This window comes from Saccoglossus kowalevskii, chromosome 6 (genome assembly GCF_978046115.1).
Source record: "Saccoglossus kowalevskii chromosome 6, keSacKowa6.1, whole genome shotgun sequence".
Lineage (NCBI taxonomy): Eukaryota > Metazoa > Hemichordata > Enteropneusta > Harrimaniidae > Saccoglossus > Saccoglossus kowalevskii.
The window spans coordinates 24,655,499-24,682,189 of record NC_140646.1 but is presented as its reverse complement, the minus strand read 5'-3'; the positions used below and the strand labels follow the sequence as shown (position 1 = coordinate 24,682,189).

General features: G+C 34.2%; 1 protein-coding gene across 1 annotated transcript; it reads right to left on the bottom strand.

Annotated features, from left to right (window-relative positions):
- Positions 1 to 5,337: 5,337 nt before the first annotated feature.
- Positions 5,338 to 26,691, bottom strand: LOC100373747 (eukaryotic translation initiation factor 2 subunit 2-like). Its single transcript, XM_085500248.1, has 8 exons — positions 26,524 to 26,691; positions 24,547 to 24,769; positions 24,054 to 24,142; positions 21,004 to 21,199; positions 13,940 to 14,013; positions 8,464 to 8,612; positions 8,119 to 8,261; positions 5,338 to 5,745 (listed from the first exon to the last, which is right to left on the bottom strand). The coding sequence occupies exons 1-8, from the start codon at positions 26,539 to 26,541 to the stop codon at positions 5,570 to 5,572; spliced, it is 1,068 nt and encodes a 355-aa protein (XP_085356374.1). The 5' UTR covers positions 26,542 to 26,691; the 3' UTR covers positions 5,338 to 5,569.

Here is a 26,691-nt window from a genome sequence, read left to right as displayed (position 1 = left end):
TAGGGAGGATAAATTTACCGTAACGAACTAAAGAGGGCGCACCTAAATGAGTCCTTGTGGTCTAAATCCGAAAGTACTAGTAAGTGATTGGCCCAAAACAAAAATCACTCTAAAATATTTTGTGTAAGAAATTTTGACAAGATAATTCAGAAATTTGTATTAAGAATAATTATTAACGAAATGTATTCCCTATACACCCATAAATAATTTTAATAATTACCGATTACACAAGAATATTACAGAAAAAAAAATTGCTATATTCTCTATGTTTTGTTTTTTATTTGTCTTGAATTATGACTGAAAGAAGCTGAATGAAATTACGAACTATGTAGTGTGTTCGACAACTCATGTATGAACAATAATTTCTGCATAAAAACAAAAGAATTTCACAATGTCGAAAACGTCTTTATTGCAGTGTTTGGAATACTACTAATCCGCTGGGCAATGTTGCAGTTTACATCGCTGTTTAGCTAACAATGTTGCAATACATCGAACAGTGTCGCTTATCAATTAAGAAGCTAAAATAAAATATCGCAACAATGTTTCATTATCCCAGACTAAGCGGTGCCTCGAAAACTTCGATGGGATTGCCTTTTCAATGTGGGGTTAATAATTTAGCTGGGTGTAAATTCGCAAAATTTTGTGGAAAGAGGAAAAATCCACGTGATCTGCAATTTGCAAAATAAAATGACTTCAGCAACCTGGTTCCATTTCAAATCAAAATGATTATTTTGCCTGATGTGTGTTTGCATTCGACCAGTTGGCAGTCCCTGAAAAGATAATGGAATGTACCAGGGCATGGATATAATTACATTGTTTTTGCTTGAAATACTGATCGATGTGACCATGGATGACCATGGATGTACTATCCATGATGTGACATTGCAATATTGGTCAGCGGATTATTTTCGCGATGACAGTAAACAACAAATAATCAGATTTGAATTTTCAATATGGTTTAATTGGCTCCCGTGCGGGAAGTACGCAATGGCAGTCTTTGCGGTTAGTGCATGTGTGTGTGTGTGCGTGTCTATTTCACTGATATCTCAAGAACCAATTATCAGATTATAATGAAACTTTGTACATAGATGCTCTGGGATAATGCTCAGACCCGATTAGTTTTTGGTTGAAATCCGTGCATATTAATTACCTAATTCACATATTAATTAACAAATTTTTAAGCATTTTCACAAGTTTCTCATGTACTAAACAATGAAACTATGTATATAGATGCTCTGGAATAATGCACAGACCTGATTAGTTTTTTGTTGAAATCCTTGCATATCAATTACCTAATTTGCATAATGGTTGAGCAATTTTGAGCATTTTCACTTGTTTCTCATGTACTATTAAACAGAATTCGATGAAATTTGGTACATAGATACTCTATGATAATGCTCAGACCTGATTAGTTTTTGGTTGAAATCCGTGCATATTAATTACCTAATTTACATATTTATTAACCGATTTTTAAGCATTTTCACATGTTTCTCATGTACTAAACATATTTCAACGAAACTATGTATATAGATGCTCTGGAATAATGCACAGACCTGATTAGTTTTTGGTTGAAATCCTTGCATATTAATTTCCTAATTTGCATAGTGATTGGACAATTTTGAGCATTTTCACTTGTTTCTCATGTACTATTAAACAGAATGCAATGGAATTTGGTATGTAGACACTCTATGATAATGCTCAGACCCGATTAGTTTTTGGTTGAAATCCGTGCATATTAATTACCTAATTTACATATTTATTAACCGATTTTTAAGCATTTTCACATGTTTCTCATGTACTAAACATATTTCAATGAAACTATGTACATAGATGGTCTGGAATAATGCATAGACCGTGTATATTGAAAATCCGTGTATATTAATTACCTAATTTGTATATTAATTAGACAATTTTGAGCATTTTTACTTGCTTTTCATGTACCATTAAACAGATTAAACAATGGAACTTGGTACATATATGCTCTGGGATAATGCGAATACTGATTAGTTTTGGTTGAAATCCCATGCATATTAATCACTTAATTTGCATATTAATAAACCAATTTTAAGCATTTTCATAAGCCATATACATGTTCAGTTTTAGCTTACTAATTACCTAATTTGCATAAAATAGCAAATTTATAGGTGCTCAACGTCAAATTTTAATGAAACTAGGTACATAGGTGCTTTTAGATAATCCACAGATCTTATTACTTCAGAGTTCAAATCCAGACATATTAATTATCCACCTTGTATAAATGGGGTCATGTGACCTTATTAATGTGCAGAAGAGTAATATCTGATGCACTGTAATGGTGGCATGTGACAAGAGATATGATTAAGATATCTAATGACCATCTGTAATGTACTATGATGTGTTGACTCAGGAACACACAAAACATCAAAGAAACGAGAGCTCTTTCACGTTTGTCTTCTGGTTTATTCCACCATTTTCAGTTACTGGTACACCAACGGCACTACTTTTTACATATCAATGCAGTCGGGTGATCAGGTGACATCTAACACCATTACAAAAATAAGTATTCTGATGCATGCCTTAAAGTAGTCCCCAATACATCAGATGTACTAAGAACTGTTGCAGATAGGAAGATGTTTCCGTTGCTATAATGCTTGCAATTATATTTTTAAATAATGTATTTGCTCTTTCAGAAGCACTTGTGCTTACTGTAGATATAAAGTACAAAGACAAATCTATGGTCAAAATAAGATATTTCAATGATTCTGCATGCCTTAATACAATATTCCTTGTTTGTACTTCATACCTCCAATTCCTTCACACAGTTCTTTCTAAGCTTTCTTTGATTTTATGGTGTTGTTCACAAGACCCCTCTCAAAATACAAGACACAGGTGATTCTGGAGCACTCTACCCTTGGGTTTCTATTGTAAAAAGTTCTCACCATTTCTTATGGTTGCTATGTATGATTCGGAAACTTTATATTTTTTTTATAAAACAAGCAGCCAGTCAGCTCCGCTGTTAGCAATGCACATTTCAATTAAAGAACAGAAGATATCATTAGAAAATGAACAATATGTATAGTATCAAAGCAATAAGACTTGCTGTTTTCAACAAGAATTCAAAAATATCACTTTTCACCAAAAATAATCATCAAAATTAGATAATTGAAGATATCACCACGAAATTAACAAGTCTGAAAGAAGTCCACATGTCGTACCTATATATGTAATATGAAAACAATCAGACTTGCGGTTTTCAACAAGAAGTCGAAAATATCACTTTTTACCAAAAATGACAAAAATATTATGCAAAATTAGAGAATCAAAGATATCATCACAAAATGAACAAATCTAAGAGAGGTCCACATGTAGCACCTATATATGTAATATCAAAGCAATCGGACTTGCGGTTTTTAGCAAGAAGTTGAAAATATCAAAATAACAAAAATATTCATCAAAATAAGAGAATTTGAGATTTTGACATGAAATGAACAAATCAGAGAAAGAACCATCCAAGGTTCATATCAAATTTGAAAAAATTCTGACTTGCGGTTTCAAAGAAGAAGTTGAAATTGTAAAGTTGACGACAACAACGGACAATCAGTAATATGAACACTAATAATGTTGTAACATGAATTCCTCTGGAAATTGTTCAAAACATTGCATTGTAACTCATAAAAAATATCAGCCCTCAAAGTCAGTTATCATAAAGATGCAATTTTATTTTATTATTAAAGAAAGGACATGTATTACCGCTGATAAACTGGACAGAAATCATCGATTTTGGTGCAAACATCGAGGCCTACAATCATATATGCGCTATCATTTTCTATGTGGGGGAAGGCCCCAAACCTTGTTGTCTATCAATTTCCATGTTCTCATCTCTATCCTGCATGTATTGGTTACCTAGCAACCAAGCCCTGCCCCCCCCCCCAAATCTGAAAATGTCTACCAACTATCCTTGGGTCTTGGTAGTTATAGCAATTTTATTATACATGGTAAGCTTGAATGCTGCATAGATTTTTGATCACAGCAGTCAGGATTGGCTTGAACAATTATTAATTTACTGTGAATGGGGAAAAGCAACCAAACAAGCAGTATAGGAATATAGCCGACTATTTTTCAAATGAAACAGCAATATTGATAGTTCAGTTTGCTATGGTAAGCTGATATCAATATTGCTAGTTTGTTAGAAAAAACAGTGAGCTTCAAAATCCAAAATGGCTGACTGGCAGTTTAAATTTCACACATCAGGTCATACCGGTATATTCTAGAAATGGATTTCAGGTACTCATTTTTAACTGATATACATATGTAATTTTGTTTCCTGATTGGATTCATAATCCCCTGACTGCAGTGGCCACCGGTATATTGTTTTAAAGCAATTAGTGTGAATTGATATAATGTGCACAGGAAAGATCGGTTGGAATTAATCTATTGTACAACATTCTATAAAACTATGGGATTACCAAAGAATTTTATAAAAGAAATTACATGAAAAGAAACACATTCAGTTACATTCATAAGTATATTTATTGAGTTTGCAATTTTCAAACTGTGGCAAATTTTCATGTATTCAAAATCAGTACACATCGAATGCAGCATTATTGATACAACAGTTGCAGTCTCTCTGCTGCTTTTAATCTACTAAGCAAAAAAAATCTGTAGATGCCTTTCATCAGTACAAATATATGCAAGTCAGTGCCGTAGTAGAGAATTTAAGAGTATGATCTGTACATTTAATAAAGTTGTTTTGTCACCTATTTTCTTTTATTGGAAGCGCTAAACATAGAAATTGAATTAAAAGCAAATACAACAGTTATAATAATCACACAAAAGAGTGAAAAGATTATTTATATGAACTGAATTTCGGTACATTTGTTGGTGATTTCAGTTTTCAGGGTGTTGATGTGATTATATGTTAAGCGATTCAATGATGATGTTTATATCAAATTAAAAAATTAAGCATTGCTTGAAACTATGACAACGCACACCAAAAGCTCTAGTTTAGTTTTTTGTACGACTGTCTTGTTCCTTTTCTGCATTTGGACAACTACAAACGGAAACCAATGCAGACATACTAGGTTAGACAAGATAACTTGCAAAGTGTTCAACACCAACTCTTGATTCTGTATATTGCTCATGTTACTTCATATGGAAATAACTTTATGAGCAGTATTCAGCTGTTTCCAAATCTTGCCAAATTGGAGTAGCGATGCAACTCCGTGTTTCTTGTCAAATGACGCACACTCGCCTACCCTATCCAAGAATACTGACAATATATTATCAGATATCTCTCTTTACAAACTAACTGAGACACATCGAGAGGACAACTTAGACATAATTTCAACTAGACGTGTGCACAGGAAAGGACAAGTTTTTTTTTTATTATCAAACTCGGACCCATGTTTAAGCATGCAGTACAGAACAAACAAAAAATTAAACTGGGGAAAATAAATCAAAACGATTGAATATGATTCTAGCTAAGTTATACTAGCACTTATAGTACGATAATCAAGTAATTACACTGTCCAATGTGGAGCACATGTATACAACGTCACGGTGATCTGCAGCAATAGATAAACAGATTTGTTCATGTGGCCTTGGCCCTCATCTGTGCTCTCTTCGTGGTGACGGCTTGGAAACCTGACTTAATGCTAGCTACTGAACATCTTGAGTGACACGTTTCACACTGCAGGAAAAATAATCTATTGTCTTTCTGTAGAATAGTATCAGGTGATCGGCATGTGTGACAAGTTACATATTCCTCTGCAAAGAAGAAACAAGATGAATGAATGAGAACGAAGTCATACTAAGTCAGATCATTGTGAACTGTTAAGCTTATCACCAAGAAGACATTGACCAGGAAAATATTTTCTACATGTGACTGACTGCTACCCCCAATTGTACCAACATGCATCTTGCTTCAAAAAACAAACATTATGAAGAAGTTACTGTCAATAATGTCAGTGTTCTCCCTAGCATTCAATTTGTGTGCGGGGCCGCCACGCTGCTTTCCCTGCCCGCCACTGTGGTCTCGAGCCACCACGGTGATTAGTAAGACCGCCACAATGCTTTTTTCATTGTTCATCCTGTGAACTGTATTACGAAAATAAATAAAGAAATACGTAGCTATCAGGGATCTTGCTACGCTTCCGACCAGGACTATTGTCCGATGTACCGACCGACACGCATCCTGCCAGTCGTGGATTATAATTTGTAAACAATAGACGTAGTCGCATGGTGTGGTAGTGGCTTATAAACAACATAAGTTAATTTTGTAAAATTAGCACCTCTTTGTTCGTAAGTAAATACTTTGACGATCGACGAAGTCTTTAGATTGAAAGATAAAATTCTTTCAAAATCAATTCCACCCCAATATAACATGGGCAAAGCGGAGTTCAGCTTACGCTACTCAAGAAAATAACGTGTTCATTGCGTGATTGGGTAAAATACATTCGAACTTTTATCATCGCGAATCATGTAAAAACTTTTCTTTCAAGACTTCTTTTTACCTTTTAAAAATTGCTTATCACCTATTTCGAAAACCATCATGCAGTTTTCATCTGAAATCCATACCAACACATCTTTACTTCCGCAATGTAATTTTTATGACAATCACTACCATTCGGAAAACTTCGGGTTCTGCCGGCATTACCATGCGACATTCCGATTGGTTTATGGCGATTTTGACCCATCAGGTCACAGGACACATGCCGGTCAACTAATACGTCACAATTGTCATGGCGGTCTGTGTTTTTCACGGAAGCGATCGAGTTATCAAAAATAATCGCTCCCGATAAAACTAAGTCAAATTTTACGTTTATTTCATATAAAAAAAGAAGTAACATTTTTTGCATGGCATGACTGAGTAAGAGGAATTATTGGTATAACCGGTGTATAACATCGCAAAGTAAGTTATGTCACGTCGTAACTTTGACGATTGTTTGGAAGTTTTATGGAATGTTTTTGTAGTAAATAAGACCATGGAAGTCGAGAACATATTCCTGGCTGAAACGTTTCAAATGCGTTTCATTTAGTCTTTTACAATTTATTTGTTTGCTTGTTTTTAATAGTCTGCAGCATTTGCAATTCGATTCGAGAATGTATAATTTTTAAATTCAAACTCTTCTAAATTTTGAAACGTAATATTTTGACTCCAATAAAAAAAATATTTGCACTGTGACTGAGCTCATTAATATTACAAAAGTGCTCAAAAGAATAGTGTTTATAACACTGTATGAAGCAAATAAATATGTACCACATTGTTTTTGACAATATATGTTGTTTGTTGTGTGGCTGTAAATGTGCTTTGGTCAATCGAATTATATGCGAATTATAGGAGAACACTGAATGTTAACAGAACATTTTCAAACTTGAGTAAAGTAGTTTATTTAACAGTGAAAGAACAGACGAGAATTAATTATGCAGTAAAGCTTTCAGCATATATAGAACCAGAGGTACATTACTTGGGGTTTGCAACTCGCATAGTACAGTATGGTGACATGTCAAGATCCCATTCAAGTCTCATCTACGACCTTCTGACATGTCACAGGTGGTTTGTAATAAAACAATAAAACATGTATTACCACATTCATAGTGAAAAAATGCAATACATCGAAAATGTACAGAAAATATAGTTATCGTAATTCGTCATATCGTGAGCAGCTATTTTGATCCACCTGGACATCCTAGTTACCTCGGGCATGTACATTCGCATTTTTCTGAGTTGGAACACTTATGCGAGATCGAGATTGAAATGGGATCTTGGTATCATGTCACCTTAATTGCAAACCCTAAGTAATGTACCTCTGTTAGAACTTATTCTTCCCATCATGAGATGCAGTCTGATGCACCTTTTGCGATGCAGCATTCAAAATAAATATTATCTTCTAGTCCTACCACCACTATCAACAAACATCAATTACAATTCGCAGTAAATGGAAAATATTCAAAGGTTAATGAGATCATTCGTCTCAGTTTACCAAAATTTGCAGAAAGATATGTCTGTTTGGTTTGGTTTGCTTCAGGTCAAATTGGATTTGGTTTTGGTGGATTTTTTTGTAAGGGTTGGGATTGGGTTGTAAGGCGGAGTTTAGTGGGTTTGAGATAGGACTGAGTTTGGTTGAATGGTTCACTTACTGATATAATGCCTAAGAACATTTTCAATTTGTTTCTGTTGAAATCTACCCTTGATGATGAGTTGATTATTGCCATCAATAGAGCCACTTGTACCCAACTCAGCAAGTAAAAATGCTAGTAAATGATTGGGCTGTCTATGTAACCTGCAATGATAAAATAAACATGTGATTTCAATCATGTCTTTGATTCAGTTCAGACAAAAAAAAGGAACTGGATTTAACTAGGATACTATTTGTCATGTTGTTATAAACTCACACAGAATTCAATTCAGCATAGACAAGAAGAGACAGAATTTACTAGCTTATGCAAGATAAAAAAGAATTCATATTTCAAATATCTACTCACATTTTACAGATGTCGGCAAAATTGACAAAAGACGACTTCTTGGTTCCCACTCTCACGACTTGAGGGGGCCTCATAACAAACCTCTTTTTTTCACCGGACACCATGTCTGGGTTCTTTGCTCTCATTATTTCAAACACTCTGGTCAATAACTGGGAATGAAAACATTAAAAGTTAACAGACAGGAAGACACACCTTCATTACATCCTCCCTCCTTCCTTCATCTCTTCCCCCTAAATGGTTGGAAAAAGTATACTTCAAGTAGAAAATAATGATGTAAGATTTCATCACCCAGCTTGTACAGAAGGTGACCGGAGGCTGAGAAAAAATAATAAATCACAAAAAAGGGGAACATGCCTATCAAGAATGACTAAAAAAACTGAGTTTTCAATAATTATAGTCCAAATTGTATGTCCACCTTTTATACTATAACAATCATTGCTTTCACTCAGAGCAAATTTTTACTCCATTGAATTCACACAAAAACAAGATATTTCACATAAATTCTATAAATAACTATTTTTCAGGTATCGTGGATGGTCACTACAAATACACAGGTTTGACGGTATTGATGATAACACAATAGTAATAATATTAATTAAGGTAGTGGGACTATTATTTGCATTCTTGTTTTCATCTTCTAATTGTGACCAAATGACTACAAATAGACCCAGGAAAGTATATATTTTTGGAATCGCCAGACTTCAAGCTTTTCAAAGGTGTGTTTTTCATGCCCGTATCTGCATTCTACGGTGCGTTACTTAATCAAAAGTGAAAAATTACTTTTTTTGTAAAAAAAAATAATTACGCATTTATGCTGGTGATAAGAAGTTTTTTTTTCACTTTTCCTAGTTGTTCAATAGTCTGGTAAATTGAATGTGTCTGGTCAGTTTTATTCAAGCAGCGCATTTTGAAAAATAGTGTCCTGAATTTTAATTTCTGTTTTAGTCACATTGCCCCCAACTCAAACCACAACACATTGGTAAATAATCCATGAAATAGTTTGCCTGGACACATTCGAGTTTCTCTCATTGTCACCTTAAAGCTGTGAAAATTTGGTGTTAATCCGACGACAATAAGTATATGTTATTTATTAAAAACAAACTCTTAAAAAACGTCGATGAAGTCACAGCAAAGATTTTCAAGCTTGTTTATCTGCACAATCGATTTGTTTTCCCATCAAGGTCTGTTTTAACATGTGTAGGGGCATCCAAATGTGTAAGGCTATTGGAAACCAAAATCAAAGAAAGCTTAGAAAGAACTCCCGTGTGCTGAGAGTATTGAAGACACATTAAAAATTAATTCAAAATTACTTGTACATGAGATATTGATAGAAAAGCTGAAAACTAATTATGTACATCAGGTAACTAATATGAACAGAACAGAACAAAAAAATTATGAATTATTATGCTAATTAGAGAATTAATATGAACAAATTTTAACCCAAAATTAACCAGGCCTGTCTATTGTCCTAGAGCATTTATGTACCAAATTTTATTCAAATGTGATGATCAGTAATTGAGATATCAGTGTTAATTAATTATGTTAATTAGGAGATTAATAAGCATAAATATTTACCAAAAACTAATTGGGATTCTGCATAGTTCTCTTTAAAAGTTTCATTAAAATCCAATTTGTGGTTCTTTATATATCAGTGGAACATTATGCAAATTAGGTAATTAATATCCAATTAAAACTAATTAGGTCTCTGCATAATCCTAGAAGATCTATGTAACAAGTCTCATTGAAATATGATGATTACTACTTCATATATCAAAAGCTGAAAATTAATTAATTATGCAAATTAGATAATTAATATGTACTCATATTACCCTAAAAACTATCAGGTTTGTGCAGTGTCCTATGACATCTATGTACCAAGTGTCATTGAAATGTGATGATTACTACTTGAAATATCAAAAGGCTGAAAATTAATTAATTATGCAAATTAGCTAATTAATATATACTGATATTAGCCTAAAACTATCAGGTCTGTGCAGTGTCCTATGATGTCTATGTACCAAATTTCATTGAAATGTGATGATTACTACTTGAAATATCAGAAGCTGAAAATTAATTAATTATGCAAATTAGGTAATTAATATGTACTCGTATTACCTTAAAAACTATCAGGTCTGTGCAGTGTCCTATGACATCTATGTACCAAGTGTCATTGAAATGTGATGATTACTACTTGAAATATCAAAAGCTGAAAATTAATTAATTATGCAAATTAGGTAATTAATATGTACTCATATTACCCTAAAAACTATCAGGTCTGTGCAGTGTCCTATGACATCTATGTACCAAGTTTCATTGAAATGTGACAATTACTACTTGAAATATCAAAAGCTGAAAATTAATTAATTATGCTAATTAGGTAATTAATATCTACTGATATTACCCTAAAAACTTTCAGGTTTGTGCAGTGTCCTATGACATCTATGTACCAAGTTTTATTGAAATGTGATGATTAGTACTTGAGATATCAGTGGAAAAGCCGAAAATTGATTAATCATTATGCAAATTAGGTAATTAATATTGCACAGATTTTTACCCAAAACTAATCAAATCTGCGCATTAGTTTGGAGCATCTGTGTGCCAAGTTTCATCAAAATCCAATGAGTGGTTCTTTAGATATCAGTGGAACAGTCATGAAACAGCCAAAAATCAGCTAATTATCATGCAAATTAGGTAATTAATATGCATGGATGTTTACCAAAACCTAATCAAATCTGCGCATTGGCCCAGAGCATCTATGCACCAAGTTTCATCAAAAACTGATGTATGGTTCTTGAGATATCAGTGGAACAGACGGACACACATACACACACACATACACATACACACATACACACATACAGACACACTAACTGCAAAGACTCCCTTTTTGTGCTTCGCACACGGGAGTCAAAAACAAGTCATTGTCAATGACACGTCCCCGTTCCGTTCATATTTGAGTGACATATACATTCAAAGCAGATCATGACCGAAATGCACCTGTATATTATGTACAATACATTGTACTAAATCTGAACAAAATCCATCCATGCATGACTGAGATCCGGTTCGAAATTGTGAAAATACATGATTTTGATGCATTTTCGGCCTTAAAATGGCCATCATTCAGCTATTGTTAAGCGGATCATGAAACAAATGCACATATCTATTTGTGACATGATGTATCATGTACCATGTGTGTGTGAAGTTTGAACTTGATCAATCCAGACATGTCTCGGATCCAGAACTGAATTCTTTAAAACAAAATGGCCACCAGTCGGCCATTTCAAACTTGATCCGACAAAAAAATGACGTGCATCAAGGTCCTATTATGTTTAATGTATGTACCAAATTTGAACAAAATCCGTCCATGCATAACTGAGATCCAGGTCCGGAATGGTTTAAATGTGTGATTTCAATGCATTTTCGGCCTTAAAGCGGCCGCCATTTTGCTATCGTTAATGAGATCATGAAACAAATGCACATACATATTTGTGACATGATGTACCTTGTGTGTGTGAAGTTTGAACTCGATCAATCCAGGCATGTCTCAGATACGGATCCAGAACTGAATTCTTTAAAACAAAATGGCTGCCAGTCGGCCATTTCAAACCCGATCCAAAAAAAAAAATGACGTGCATCAAGGTCCTATTATGTTTAATGTATGTACCAAATTTGAACAAAATCCGTCCATGCATAACTGAGATCCGGATCCGGAATGGTGAAAATGTGCAATTTTGATGCATTTTCGGCCTTAAAATGGCCGCTATTCGGCTATCGTTAATCGGATCATGAAAAAAATGCATGTGCATATGTCCCATATAATGTGTGATGTATGAGTGAAGTTTGAACTTAATCAGTCCATGCATGTTCGAGATACAGGTGATCACGGACGCACACAGGGCAAAACATAAGTCCCCGTTTTCGGACTACGTCCGAACGGGGACTAATAAAGGAGTGGGATAGCTATAGTTAGATAAAATCGGCAGATGAAAACACTAAAATCAATGATTTTTTTCAGTGGCTGAGTGACCTTGTGTCTGACACATTCATATGCAAATGTCTAATCTGTGAAATAAACAGGGGCGGAGACAAACCACTCAAATGTTTGGAAACACTAATTGTGTGTCAGATAGCTACTGATAACACATTGTAACATTGCTTTGTCTTGAGTTAATTGCTATGATCACACAGCAGCATTCTATCGGAGCCGAACTACTGCTCCTCCCACAGATTAACAGGAGATTATCTACAATGCATTCATACGGTCGGGAGCCGAACGAGAGCCGAGATCTGCCAGAGTTAGATTCAGTTCGATCAGAGCCGAGCAGAACAGTGCCCTTGAATAAAACGATTTTAGTGTCGTGCTTGTGTTTTTTTCTTTACATGGCATGATGCTGTTCAGCTAGGAGAAAAAGGAGCCTGACCATGGAGGTAGAAAAGACAATGACTGGTATTTTAAATTTGGTACTAGTATCTCGAATAAACAGGAAACACGGCAGCTAAAATACGTTTAATACAGCCTATTCGCTCAAGTTATTGTCATGCAAAATTACCATTTTGTATCTATTAAAACTCCTAGGAAGAATCACAGATTCTCTCTATCTATCATAGACGGACTATGGAAGAATTTAAACCTACCAGGAACACGTCACCGTACCGCGATCGCTTCTACGATTTTTATCTTTAGTGTCTTTAAAAAGTTTCTGTTCAGTCGTTCTTTCAAGTTTTTGTCGCATAATTTCGTACGCCATTTTTTGTTTCCCATTGAGCTATCAACCTATCACAATGATTCGTTACTATGCACTAGGACGCCTATCTCTTATTCAAGCGGGAAATTGCGTGAAATTATGAAAGATGTTGTCTCCGCCATAATTGAAATGAGAGGTTACTCGAAGAAGACTATTGAGGACGTGATTTCGGCTCCGATAGTTGGGCCCCGATGCGTTTACACGCTCGGAGCCATGCCGGGACTCAACCCTATCGGAGTTCAACCCCGAGGGTTTAGTGGAGCCGAACTTGGCTCGAGCCGAACGCGTTCATACGGCCATTTTTGCTGGCTCGAGTCTTTGGGCTCCGATAAAATGCTGCCGTGTGAACGTAGCAAATCTTTGAAACTTATAGGCACACAGATTAAACCTGTGTTGTTGATTTTGGAAAACACTACTGAAGCTGCCTTGCTTCCCTTCAAAAAATCTACATTTTAACCAACTTACATGACATTCTAGGTTACGTTGACTTTATCAGATGAAAGTTCATAGTGCATTTCATCAATTAATAAATAAATGTGAAAATCGTAATTTTCAACACAAATAATAGTAACGCTACCTTAAAACAGTTTTAATTTATTTTCAAATGAACCCAAATTATTTAGACCAAATGATCAAACATCTTTGTGAATTCATATAAAGAATTCAACACATTTACTAACTGTACACGAGGGGCTGGAAGCGAGGAGAACTACGTTATATGTACTTACCTCTTCATATGTGTAGTCTCGCTCAGACCCTGCCCAGGTTGAGCTATCGGTAGATTTACCCAGCATGACATCAACTGTGAAATAATGAATGATCAAGATGTGAGTAATTTTTAAAACAGTTCTGGTTTTAGTCTTTTCACGGATGGATAGAGGGCGTTTGTCCAAGCAACAGGGTGTTTTCAGTGCTCTTCATAAATTCTGTAAAGTTATACGAATTTTACCCGAAATAACATTTAAAAGTGACATAGACTGCTCAGTGAAGAAATATCTTATCAGGTGTTTATTGCGCTATAGTATTGCTCGAAAATGTTTTCTCAACACGAGAATATTCCCGAAGTTCCGGTTCAGCGAAAGCACATGTGCGATCAACATGGCCGAATTCACGTGAGTTTATTCATCTTCGGGATCTTGCTACTTTTATCGGGCGATATTGAAGTAAACCCTGGGCCACCTCGCAAGATGCCTGATGGTCAGCGAACAATATCTGAGTCGATGACTTTGCGTAGTAGCAGTGGTCAGCATGTTTCGCCATTAACAAAAACCCAGTTAACGCAAATAGAAGACGGGGTAGATAAAGAGGGTCGCCATATTGGATTACAAGAGACTGGTGTCGAACGTGTTGATGAGTTTACGTTGGCTGATGTCATGATGGAAATGCGGGGTTTGCGCAAAGATATTATGGATCGTATCGAAGTGGTGGATAATAGAGTGAGGGTTTTAGCAGAGGAGGTAAAAGTCCTGAAAAGTAGTGTGGATGAAAACCGAGGCGAAATGGCAAAACTAGTTGAAGAAAATAAACAATTACGTGAACGTTCAAATAGGATGGAAGTAGAATTAGATAAAACGAATGCACAGTTGAAACGTAATAATCTGATATTTTATGGTATTGAACAGCCTGGTATGGAAACGTGGGATACAACAGAGAAAATTGTGAGAGATTTTATTACTCACAACTTGGATATAAACGCTGGTGAACTGGAATTTCAGCGAGTTCATCGTCTGACTGGTGGTCATAGTCACCCACAACCAATTATAGCTAATTTTTTGAGGTACAAGCAACGTATGCAAGTTCTCCGCGCAGCAAATAAACTGAAAGGTACTGACTATCGGATTGGAGAAGACTATACCTGGAAAGTAAGAGAAACTCGAAAGAAACTGGGAAAGTTTGCAGATGAGGCAAGAGCTGCGGGCAAACATGTAAAATTTATGTACAATAAAATCAAAATCGATGGTATATTGTATGTGTATAATGACCAACTCCAAGATATACGACCGCTGAGTGAGAGCCGTAAAGTACAACAAAACAATACCTGATGAGACATTGGCCTGGGCCATGGGCAAAGTTTTGAATGCTTGGACACAAGATGTTCTAAAACAGATAAGAGTTTGAGATTCCTTGTATGGAATGTGAACGGTTTATTGGGAAAAATAGAAAATGTAGATTTTTGTGATTACTTAAAATCTTTTGATTTTGCCTGTCTCACTGAAACATGGCTTTATAAGCCTTTTGATATGCATTTTGAGGGTTTTAAAAATTTTCATATGCTTGGTAGGAGGGAACGGAATTATGGTAGAGCATCAGGTGGGATTTCAATTTTATTTCGAGAAAATAATGAAGATAATTTTGATATAAAGTTTATTTCTAGTAACTCACAAAATATAAATTGGGCTTTGATAACACAGAGAAACCACCCGATTTTGTTACTTGGTAATGTATATAGAGCACCAGAAAGCTCACAATTTGCTGACAAAGATTTTTTTGATACTTTAGAATCTGAAATGTTAATTTATACCAGTAAATACAAGTGTAATATTATAATTGCAGGAGATTTTAATGGTAGAACAGGTTGCAAATCTGATGGTATTGATCTGGATTGCACATACTTGCCAATGGAGGGGTTTGAAAATATGGGACAAAGGGCTGATAAACGAATTTCAAAAGATGTGGTAGTAAATAATTATGGGATGGAATTACTTGAATTTTGTTCAGTGACTGGATTAAAAATTGTGAATGGGAGATTATTTCAGGAAAGAGGGAGTGGCAATTTCACTTTTATATCAGAACTTGGTACGAGTGTAATTGACTATGTGTTAACAACAGAGGAGGTTCTAGTTAAATTTACTGATTTTACAGTGGGCAATAGAGTTGAATCTGACCACATGCCTTTAGAATTTGTTTTAACTTACCAAAATGAGGTGGGGGTAAATCCAACTAAGGATAGTTCGGACAATTGTATTGCTAACAAAAATGACACATCTAGGTTAAGGTGGGAGCAACAGAAAAAACAGCAGTATCTTGATAACTTTCAAACTGAACCAATTGAACAATTAACTCTTACTTTTAACGATAGTATTATTATGGGAAACCTCGAGGAAGCAGCAGCGGGTTTGGTGAACATTGTCTCTTTGTGTGCCACTGACATGAAAACTGAGACCAAAAATAATATTAACAAGCAGCCTATCGGCTGAGATAGCTCCGCTGTTAGCAATGCACATTTCAATTAAAGAAGTGAAGACATCATTAGAAAATGAACAATATGAATAGTATCAAAGCAATCGGACTTACAGTTTTTAACAAGAAGTCGAAAATATCACTTTTTACCAAAAATTACAAAAATATTCACCAAAATTAGAGAATTGAAGATATCATCACAAAATGAACAAATCTGAGAGAGGTCCACATGTAGTACCTATACATGTAATATCAAAGCAATCAAACTTGCGGTTTTTAACAAGAAGTCAAAAATATCACTTTTTACCAAAAATGACAAAAATATTCACCAAAATTAGAGAATTGAAGATATCATCACGAAATAAACATATCTGAGAGAGGTCCACATGTAGTACCTATATATGTAGTATCAAAGCAAATGGACTTGCGGTTTTTAACAAGAAGTCGAAAATATCACTTTTCACCAAAAAATGACAAAAATATTCACCAAAATTAGAGAATTAAAGATATCATTACAAAATGAACAAATCTGAGAGAGGTTCACATGTAGTACCTATATATGTAATATCAAAGCATTTGCATTTGCGGTTTTTAACAAGAAGTCAAAAATATCACTTTTTACCAAAAATGACAAAAATATTCACCAAAATTAGAGAATTAAAGATATCATTATAAAATGAACAAATCTGAGAGAGGTCCACATGTAGTACCTATATATGTAATATCAAAGCAATCGGACTTGCGGTTTTTAACAAGAAGTCGAAAATATCACTTTTTACCAAAAATGACAAAAATGTTCACCAAAATTAGAGAATTAAAGATATCATTACAAAATGAACAAATCTGAGAGAGGTCCACATGTAGTACCTATATATGTAATATCAAAGCAATTGCACTTGCGGTTTTTAACAAGAAGTCGAAAATATCAGTTTTTACCAAAAATGACAAAAATATTCACCAAAATTAGAGAATTAAAGATATCATTACAAAATGAACAAATCTGAGAGAGGTCCACATGTAGTACCTATATATGTAATATCAAAGCAATTGCACTTGCGGTTTTTAACAAGAAGTCAAAAATATCAGTTTTTACCAAAAATGACAAAAATATTCACCAAAATTAGAGAATTAAAGATATCATTACAAAATGAACAAATCTGAGAGAGGTCCACATGTAGTACCTATATATGTAATATCAAAGCAATTGCACTTGCGGTTTTTAACAAGAAGTCGAAAATATCAGTTTTTACCAAAAATGACAAAAATATTCACCAAAATTAGAGAATTAAAGATATCATTACAAAATGAACAAATCTGAGAGAGGTCCACATGTAGTACCTATATATGTAATATCAAAGCAATTGCACTTGCGGTTTTTAACAAGAAGTCAAAAATATCAGTTTTTACCAAAAATGACAAAAATATTCACCAAAATTAGAGAATTAAAGATATCATTACAAAATGAACAAATCTGAGAGAGGTCCACATGTAGTACCTATATATGCAATATCAAAGCAATTGCACTTGCGGTTTTTAACAAGAAGTCGAAAATATCAGTTTTTACCAAAAATGACAAAAATATTCACCAAAATTAGAGAATTAAAGATATCAACATGAAATGAACAAACCTAAGAGAGGTCTACCCAAGGTACATATACACCAAGTATCAAAGCATTTAGGCTTGTAGTTTTCAAGAAGAACTCGAAAAAGTAAAACATTGACACGGACGACGACGACGGACAATCACTCATATGATAAGCTCCGCTCGACAAAGTCGACAGCGGAGCTAAAAAGAGAGAAAATTTATGGTTCGATAAAGAGTGTTCGGCAACTAAAAAAGAAGTATTACGTGCACTAAATCAGTTTAGAAATTCTCAAAATGGGAAAAGTTTGGAATATTACTTAAAATTAAAAAAGAAATATAGAAAATTGATTAAAGAGAAAAAGTTAAATTATTTGGAAATGAGACAAAATGAACTTGTAAACTTAGCTGCTTATTCAAACTCACGGCAATTTTGGCAGAAATTTTGGCAACGAAACGAAAATGTGTCTAAAATTATTACCCAGAAAGAGTGGCATGATTATTTTAAACATCTGTTTAATAACAATTTTATAGGGGATGAGGATATGGCGGATTTTTTTGATTCAGTAAATGATTATGTAACAAGGTTAAATTTTGATGACATTGAGAACACAGAGGTTGATAATACTGACCTTGACTGCCCTATCACACAAGAGGAAATTAAAAAGAGCATAAAGAAACTAAAAAATAATAAAGCCCCTGGGCAAGATGGAATTTCTTCGGAATTTTGGAAAGATGCACCACAGAAAATTGTTGAAATGTTATTTACTTTATTTAATGTATTACTTGAACAAGGTTATTTTCCTGAAAAGTGGGCAATTGGATTAATAACACCAGTGTATAAAAAAGGGCATAAGGATAACCCTGAAAATTATCGGAGCATTATGCTTTTAAATGTTATTAGTAAAATATATATGAATATCCTGACAGAAAGATTGACAGTATGGTTTTATAAATATAGTAGAATTGTTGAAAATCAGAGTGGTTTTAGAAAGAAACGAAGCACATTAGATAATATGTTTATTCTGAGCACAATTATTGATAAATATGTATTTCATCTCAATAGTCGATTATATTGTGCTTTTATAGATTATGAAAAAGCATTCGATAGGGTCCACCATATTTCACTATTTTATAAATTAACAAAGGCAGGAATGAGAGGCAGACTATTAACAACTTTGTTCTCAATGTATACACATGTTAAGGCAGTAGTTAAAACCCCACATGGTGTGACTGATCTGTTTAAAATTGGAACAGGCCTGCAACAAGGCTCAGTTATTTCCCCATTACTTTTTTGTTTTTATATAAATGATATAGAAAAGGCTCTTACACAAGGTGTTGAAACTGTAATCTATGTAAACACTTTAAAATTAATGTATTTATTATATGCTGATGACCTCGCATTATTTAGTAAATCTCCCATTGGTCTACAGCGTCTTCTAAATAGATCAGCAAATTACTGTAAAAGATGGAGGTTAACAGTAAATTTGAGTAAATCAAAAATTGTTGTTTTTCGCAAATCGGGTAGACTAAAGAAATCTGAAAAGTGGTTTTGGAACGGGAATGAAATTGAAATAGTCTCAAAATATAACTATTTGGGGGTTCTTTTTTCTAGTTCAGGTATCTGGTATCAGGCCCAAAAACACATTGCTGAACAAGCAACGAAAGCCATGCACAGTATTAAAAGTATTCTTTACAAATATGATGGGTTCAAACCAGCTATTGCGTTTCGTGTTTTTGACTGCAAAATTCTCCCAATCCTGCTTTATGGCAGTGCAATATGGGGAACACTTAAATCTTACGATATAGAAACAGTTCATCATAAATTTTGTAAATTTGTTTTAGGGGTACACCCAAAGGCCACAAACTCTGCTGTGAGGGGGGAGTTGGGAAGACATCTAATTAGAACACATGTGAACAAAGAAATAATTCGGTATTGGTTAAAATGTATAGGTGGTGATTCCTCTGCTTTAGTAAAAGAATGTTATGGCTATCAATATGACAGGGTACAAAGGGGATTCAATTGTTGGGCAACATATGTTAAGGATTTGTTATGTAATTTTGGTTTTGCACACGTATGGGAAAGCCAGTATGTGAATAACCCAAATTGTTTTCTGCTACAGTTTAACCAACGGTGTCTAGATATTTCCCAGCAACAGTGGCATGATCAGATTGGTAATAGTTCAAAATTATGCACTTATTCTAAATTTAAAAAATTATTAGCCGGGGAAAAATATTTGGATTCTATTACTATAAGTGTTTTTAGAAAATCTCTCGCTTGTTCTAGAATATCTGCTCATGAGCTCATGATTGAAAAGGGTAGGGCATTGGGAATACCACTTGACCAAAGATTGTGTCCTCTTGGTTGTAATCTCATTGAAAACGAGTTCCACTTTCTATTACAATGCCCCAAATTTGAGGAAATTAGAACTCGTTTTATACACAAGTTTTACTATTGCCCAGCGCTTGAATGGAAATTTATTTTGCTACTGCAATCTGAAAATACACATATAATACAAAATCTTGCAAAATACGTATTCTACTCTTTACAAAAACGTCATAGTTTGTTGGAGGGAAATTTAACTGAAATATAAATTTAATTTGGTATTCATAGGTGAAGTATAAATTTGTAATATTCAGACAAGCAGTAGCAGTGATTATTCTTGTCAAACGATTTATTTATTTGTGTTACATTTAAGTGTGTACATTATGGCCTATGGCCAATGGTACTGAATAAATATATATATATAGTCTTTTCACATCGCTATTGATGTTGCTTTCCATCAAGTCATTCGAGTTCACACTTGATTGTTACTTTAAAATCTCTTGAATTTTTTCGTCAAAAATAAAATATGAATATTCACTTGGTGCAAATTAAGATTAAAGAGAAGTGAAAAAGAACAAGGCATGTCATGAGACAACACAAGATCCAGTTCTGGAATGATGAATTGCTTTGAACGAATTTTCAGCACAAAAATACAATACCAAGCGAACTATTTAAACTGATACAAATAAAGAGTGTACACTCACAGTCTTTCTCATTGTCTTCCTTTTCATTTTCGTTTTCATTTAATTCATCGTCAATGACGACTTTCCTTTTGTCTTTCTTTTTCTTTTTCCCCTTCAATGATAAATCTAATTCGCCAAAATCATTTTCAACCACAGAGGAGACATTGTTTGCTTCATTTCCACTCTCCATATCATTGTCCATGTCTTTCAATACCTCCTGAAATTTCATGATAAAAAATGTAGTGAGCTTATACGAGATAGTTGTTTCCTTGCCAGTACAGCTTTACGTATATGTCGACTGACATTGCACACGGAAAAGTCATTTGAATATACATGACTGATGCAACATCACTAAGTTCTGATGCAACATCACTAAGTTCTGATGCAACATCAGGGATCTTGCCAGCCCAATGGGAGTGCTGGTCACTAATAATGAACATTAACCTTCTCACCACCACACCACATCACAAAATTATTCTACTGTGAAATACTTTATTTTAGCTGGAATTTATTTTTCGCTGAAAAGACATTTCGGGTGTTTTGTATGGAATTTATTTTCACTGTTTTTTGACAAGTTGAATGTAAAATATAGGAAAAAAGATATATTCACTGGATTTTATTTTCACTGAATCATTCCTTCAGCGAAAATAGCGAAAATTAATTCCAAGCAAAAATAAAGTATTTTACAGTCTGCTCATTTCATCAGAAGATTGGGGCAACGATATTCAAATTTTTTAAGTAAAAAACGAATATTGATTAAAATTTTGTCTGTTGGCTCCAAAATTGGGATTAATTTCCAGAAATATTGAAGGATTCAGGAAGTGCAGACAAATTTGGGCAAGAAGTCTGATGGTGAATATGTTAATAAGCCGATGAATATTACTGAACTGGATCACACAGGAAGTTTTTTATTCAAGTCAAAATATTATTTGTTTATTTTTCAGGTAAATGTATGAAAAAAAAGTAATTTCACAATAAGAATATTATTAGTGAAAGATTAAAGTATGTTTTTATTTAATAAATGTAGTATCATCAAATTTGTCTGCATAATATCAGTAAGCCAAGATATACAAGTACAGGTAATACTTCTAAGAGTACCGTTAAAGTCCTATTATAAACCGCGGTTTATATTACAATGTATCAATTTAAAAATTGGGATCAAAAGCTCAAGTTCGGGGTGCGGTTTCTATTACGTACATATTGCAATCACTAAATGGGCGTAGTCATTTTTTTTCCACAACACATGCACAAAACAAACAATACACCGTACAATCTCTTGAATAGGCGTCAGGGAAGAGTGAAAGGCCTTATTTTGGTTCTAAAATAGGCGTTACGAAATGTTGAAAAATTACGATCAAAAAAAAATTCTACATGATACAAAAAATACTCAGTATTTTTAATGTAATATGCATTTATTTTTTTTAATTTTCTTGGTAACGAAAAGTATATTCTAACAGAAGTTTCAAATAAAAACACAAATGCACTGCTTAGGAGCAAATGATCACATAACGGTAGCTCGATCCGGCCATGCTGCTGGTCTCAAGTGAATAACTTACTTGTTTTCGAAGTGTTGATATTGGTGATTACAATAACGCACAAAAAATAAATTCGTTGAATTGTTATAAAATGCAAGTAAAATTCAACTTAGTTTCCCCGTAAGCGAATGATTTCAGTCACATGTAAACAGCCGATACGATATCCGCCATGCTTTTGAATGCTCACGTGACTTATTATTGACCGGATAGGTCAAGTCGCTAATTAACCAATCAAAATGCTGGATGGTGCCCACGTGTCTAAATTACATAGCTCATTTAAATATGTTAATGACAGTTCAGCGACCTCATGGTGAACGCAACACGGAAGAGATTTACCGATAATGTAGTGCGATCTTTTGCCTTTGATTTCCATGGGAAAACGGCATGATTTTTTTTTTAAATCAAGAAATTATATGTTTTCGAAAGATAAATTATTCTTCAATGCTCAGTTTAACACTTTTACGGTGATAAAAGCTCATTGTCTAAAACTTACGAAACACAGACGTATTCAGAAAGAGTATTGACAGAGGTCGCCGCCAGAACAAAAGCAGTTTCATTGCCTGTCTGACATCTTATCACCGCTGAACAATAAATAGGTGTGAATATTTTTAGGCATGTTGTCGAAACAAAGAATAGGATTAGGAACAATGCCGTTTTGGAACAGCTGGTTTAAACAATGAAGACAGTCACGGTCTTGATGAATTGGGGGTGCGGTTAGTAATAGGTACTTTTCAAGTTTTCAATTTTTGTTAAGAACTCTTTAACCCCGAAGCCGGGAATTGGTGGTGCGGTTACTATTACGTATGCGGTTTATATTAGGACTTTAATGGTAGATTTGAACAAATTACAAATTCAAAAATTGGAATTAAAATAATTGGAATTTAAATAAAAAAACAATTCAAAACATTTTCAAAATACAAATGCTGCAGACTGAACACTGATACAATCTCACCAATAAAGCCATTAATCAATCAGAATTACTGATGGTACTACTACTTCTCGAATGGTAGTGATTGTTACATTGCGGAAGTAAACCGATATCGTAAGACGATTTGTTGGCATGGATTTCAGTTGAAAACAGCATGATGGTTTTCAAAAGAGGTGATGCAAGCTGTAACACTTGCCCGTGATGCTTATTGTTTTGTTTACAAGTGTCAGTCTCATCTTAAAAACAATAACATACATTGAGCGAAAGGTAATCCGCTTTTCTTAGCAATACAAAGACTGACAGTGGTAAGAACGGAAGTGTGCAAGTCTTTCAGTAGAGCGCTGTCTCTAAATTGGAAAACAATTATTACAATGGTAATAATTTGCTAACTGATTTGCAAAGCACTTATTTCCTATTTTTTATGACTGAATCACCGATGACACAAAACGGAGTCGTTTTTTATCAATGTTTTCTGGGTAAATAAGTGCTGATTTTCTTGCCACATGTCTGTAATTACGTTTATGTCATTGAATGATGAAGCAAGTTCATTTTTGAGGTTTTTTTTTTTATCATAATACATTGGGAAGTAACAAATTTCATGTACATACTGGTAAAGCCTCTTCCAAACCAGTCATATCCATACGTTTCTTTTTCTTCTTTTTCTTTTTTCCACGAAACTCTAAATCAAGCGACATTTCTGGGAAGAGAACAAGATGACAATATAATTGCTAAAAAAAATACACAAACATTAATTTCATTTTCACTCCCGATTCATAGAAATCTGGGTTGCTGACCTGATTTGCATATGGAACGGGACTGCTGGAATTCTTTTATTGTCATAATCTTACGACAGCTGTCACTAATACAATGCAGTGCAGATCCACTAAATAGTTAGTACTAAATCACATGTCGATATTGGAACGTTTCAATTTTGTATGTTCTAAGAGAATAATCTAAGATTAAATAATAATTTAAAAATTGAATTGCGCGATGCATAAAATACATTGTTTTGCGAACACAATTTTTAATTTGTTACAGCCATAACAAAAACAAACTGACTCATCAAGCTATCTTTCCAGCTGATAATTACGAAGTTCTTACCGTCACCAGGTTTCTCTTCCTCCTCTTGATACACATCTTCTCTTATGTGAACGGTCGTAGTCTGTGTGCTATATGGTGTATTTGCAGGAGGGATATTTTCACTCTCCATTGGTGTGGTTTCCGTAGCTGGAGCCTCAGGTGTCGACTCGCCAGCTAAAGCTGCCTCCATATCAAAAGGTGTCTTCTTCTTCTTTTTCTTCTTCTTCACAGTAGGATCAAATATCTGTGGAAGAGTATAGATCATTATAAGAAACCTACTTAACATACTGAGAAATAATTTATTTTCACTGGAATTAATTTTCGCTGAAAAGACTTTTTGGGTATTTTTGGTGAGTTGAATGTAAAATCTAGGAAAAAAAGGTAAATTTGCTGGATTTTATTTTTACTGAATCACTCCTTTGGCGAAAATAGCGAAAATAAATTCCAAGTGAAAATAAATTATTTAAGCCAATTATATTTGCCTTTCATTCCACTACTTCTGACAGGGATGTGTTGAGGAGAGGGGACTTGTGGTGGTAAAATTATGATTTGTTGAGTTTCGTCATTTTCAACACATAAATTTAATTATAATGTAAATTTCAAGTGAACACTCTTTCTGCAGACTATAATTTTTATTTTAGAAGAATGAAACTTCAAAACTTTTGATTAGAATATATTGTGGAAAACTTGTAGCCAATCGTAGTGGCCATGATAATGCAATTGCCATAGGAACACACGAGTTACGTGTCGTATACTATGCTTTCGAAAAAGTTAAATTTCAGATGAAAACATGTGCTGCAGACAATTAATTCTGGTCCTTGAGCAGCAAAAGATAGAGACAGAACAAGATAAAACGCAATATTAAACATCAACAAAAATAAAACACAATAAAGGTAGAGTAATGTCGGTCGCAATCTGGAACTACAAAGCTGCAGCTTGCAATTATTTTGCCAGAAACACCTTTTTCATTGATTGTTAAAAATATACATCCCAAATGTAATACCTTACATATTTGTATACACTGTAAAACATGTCTTTTTAGCTAACATGGGTTTCTTAGCTAATCAGTAATTTCGCTAATTCAATATTCCATATTTGGAATTTGCATTTCCTAATATGATAGGATGAAAATAGCCGATAAAATACCGCAAAATTACGACACGCTGTAACTTATGGCGTTACGGTGACAGATGTATAATAATAAACTATATTCTCACAATAAGACTTCAGCTAAACTAAGATTGTATTTATTCATGCATTGAATTATATTCACTAAGATTCATGTAGCTTGTTCAACATGGTTATGTGCTGAACAACCGTCCATTCTACACAACTGTATATGGGGCGAAGGAATATTAAATGTTTTTGTGAGATTCATCCTCTCAATGTGTTTCCCATTGCCATTACAAAAGAGTTAGGATTAGGAGTGGGGGTATAAAAGGAAATCTTTCCGTTATTTCAATTTTTGAACTTGATTTCCTGTGAGATCATTATTTTTATTTTCGGCAACTCCATAGAGACTATGCAGCAACTAACAACAAATATGAACAGAACCACACGAGAAGAGAGTACATAGCGAAGTGAAAGATGCTAATGTTATTTATCAATTTGTGTAATAGTAATGAATGGAAACATATAACACAGACAATGATTTATCTGTAAAATGTTTGATTGGAAATGTCCGGAAATTTCTATAAATTACGGAAATATGGGTGTCCTCGATCGTCATTTGACTTTATCGAGAGCTGTATAGAGGCGAAACCAAAAAAGCCGTACGAAGAATGTTACATGGAATATATTACTACAACCATAGACGTATTTAACATGCTACAGCGATATGAGGTTGCTTATATCGATAGGTTTTAGATTTAGTTCCCACATTTAGTGACAAATACCTATGATCGTAGCCATATTGAAATTATTCAATGGCCGGCATTTTCAGCTGGGACTATTATAGTACGAAACATCCAGCGTGACAGAACGGATAAAATAACCTACCGCTTCGTCTTCGGCCATTGTGATAGTTTCAGTAGTGTCTCTGGGTTCCAATCGCTTGAAATAAATAATTCCTGGTTCGCTAAAGGAAGCAAATCGAGCGTTTATTGTTTACGTTTACGGACTTAGAACTCTTGCATCAGCCGAGCACACGAGGGTAGGGTGTGACGT

Excerpts from the sequence above, each read along its gene's own strand:
- LOC100373747 (XM_085500248.1), bottom strand. Across the intron at positions 8,262-8,463 it reads TTTGCCGACATCTGTAAAAT|GTTACATAGACAGCCCAATC; the intron begins GTGAGTAGATAT and ends TTATCATTGCAG. Across the intron at positions 5,746-8,118 it reads TGTTCTTAGGCATTATATCA|AGGAATATGTAACTTGTCAC; the intron begins GTAAGTGAACCA and ends TCTTCTTTGCAG.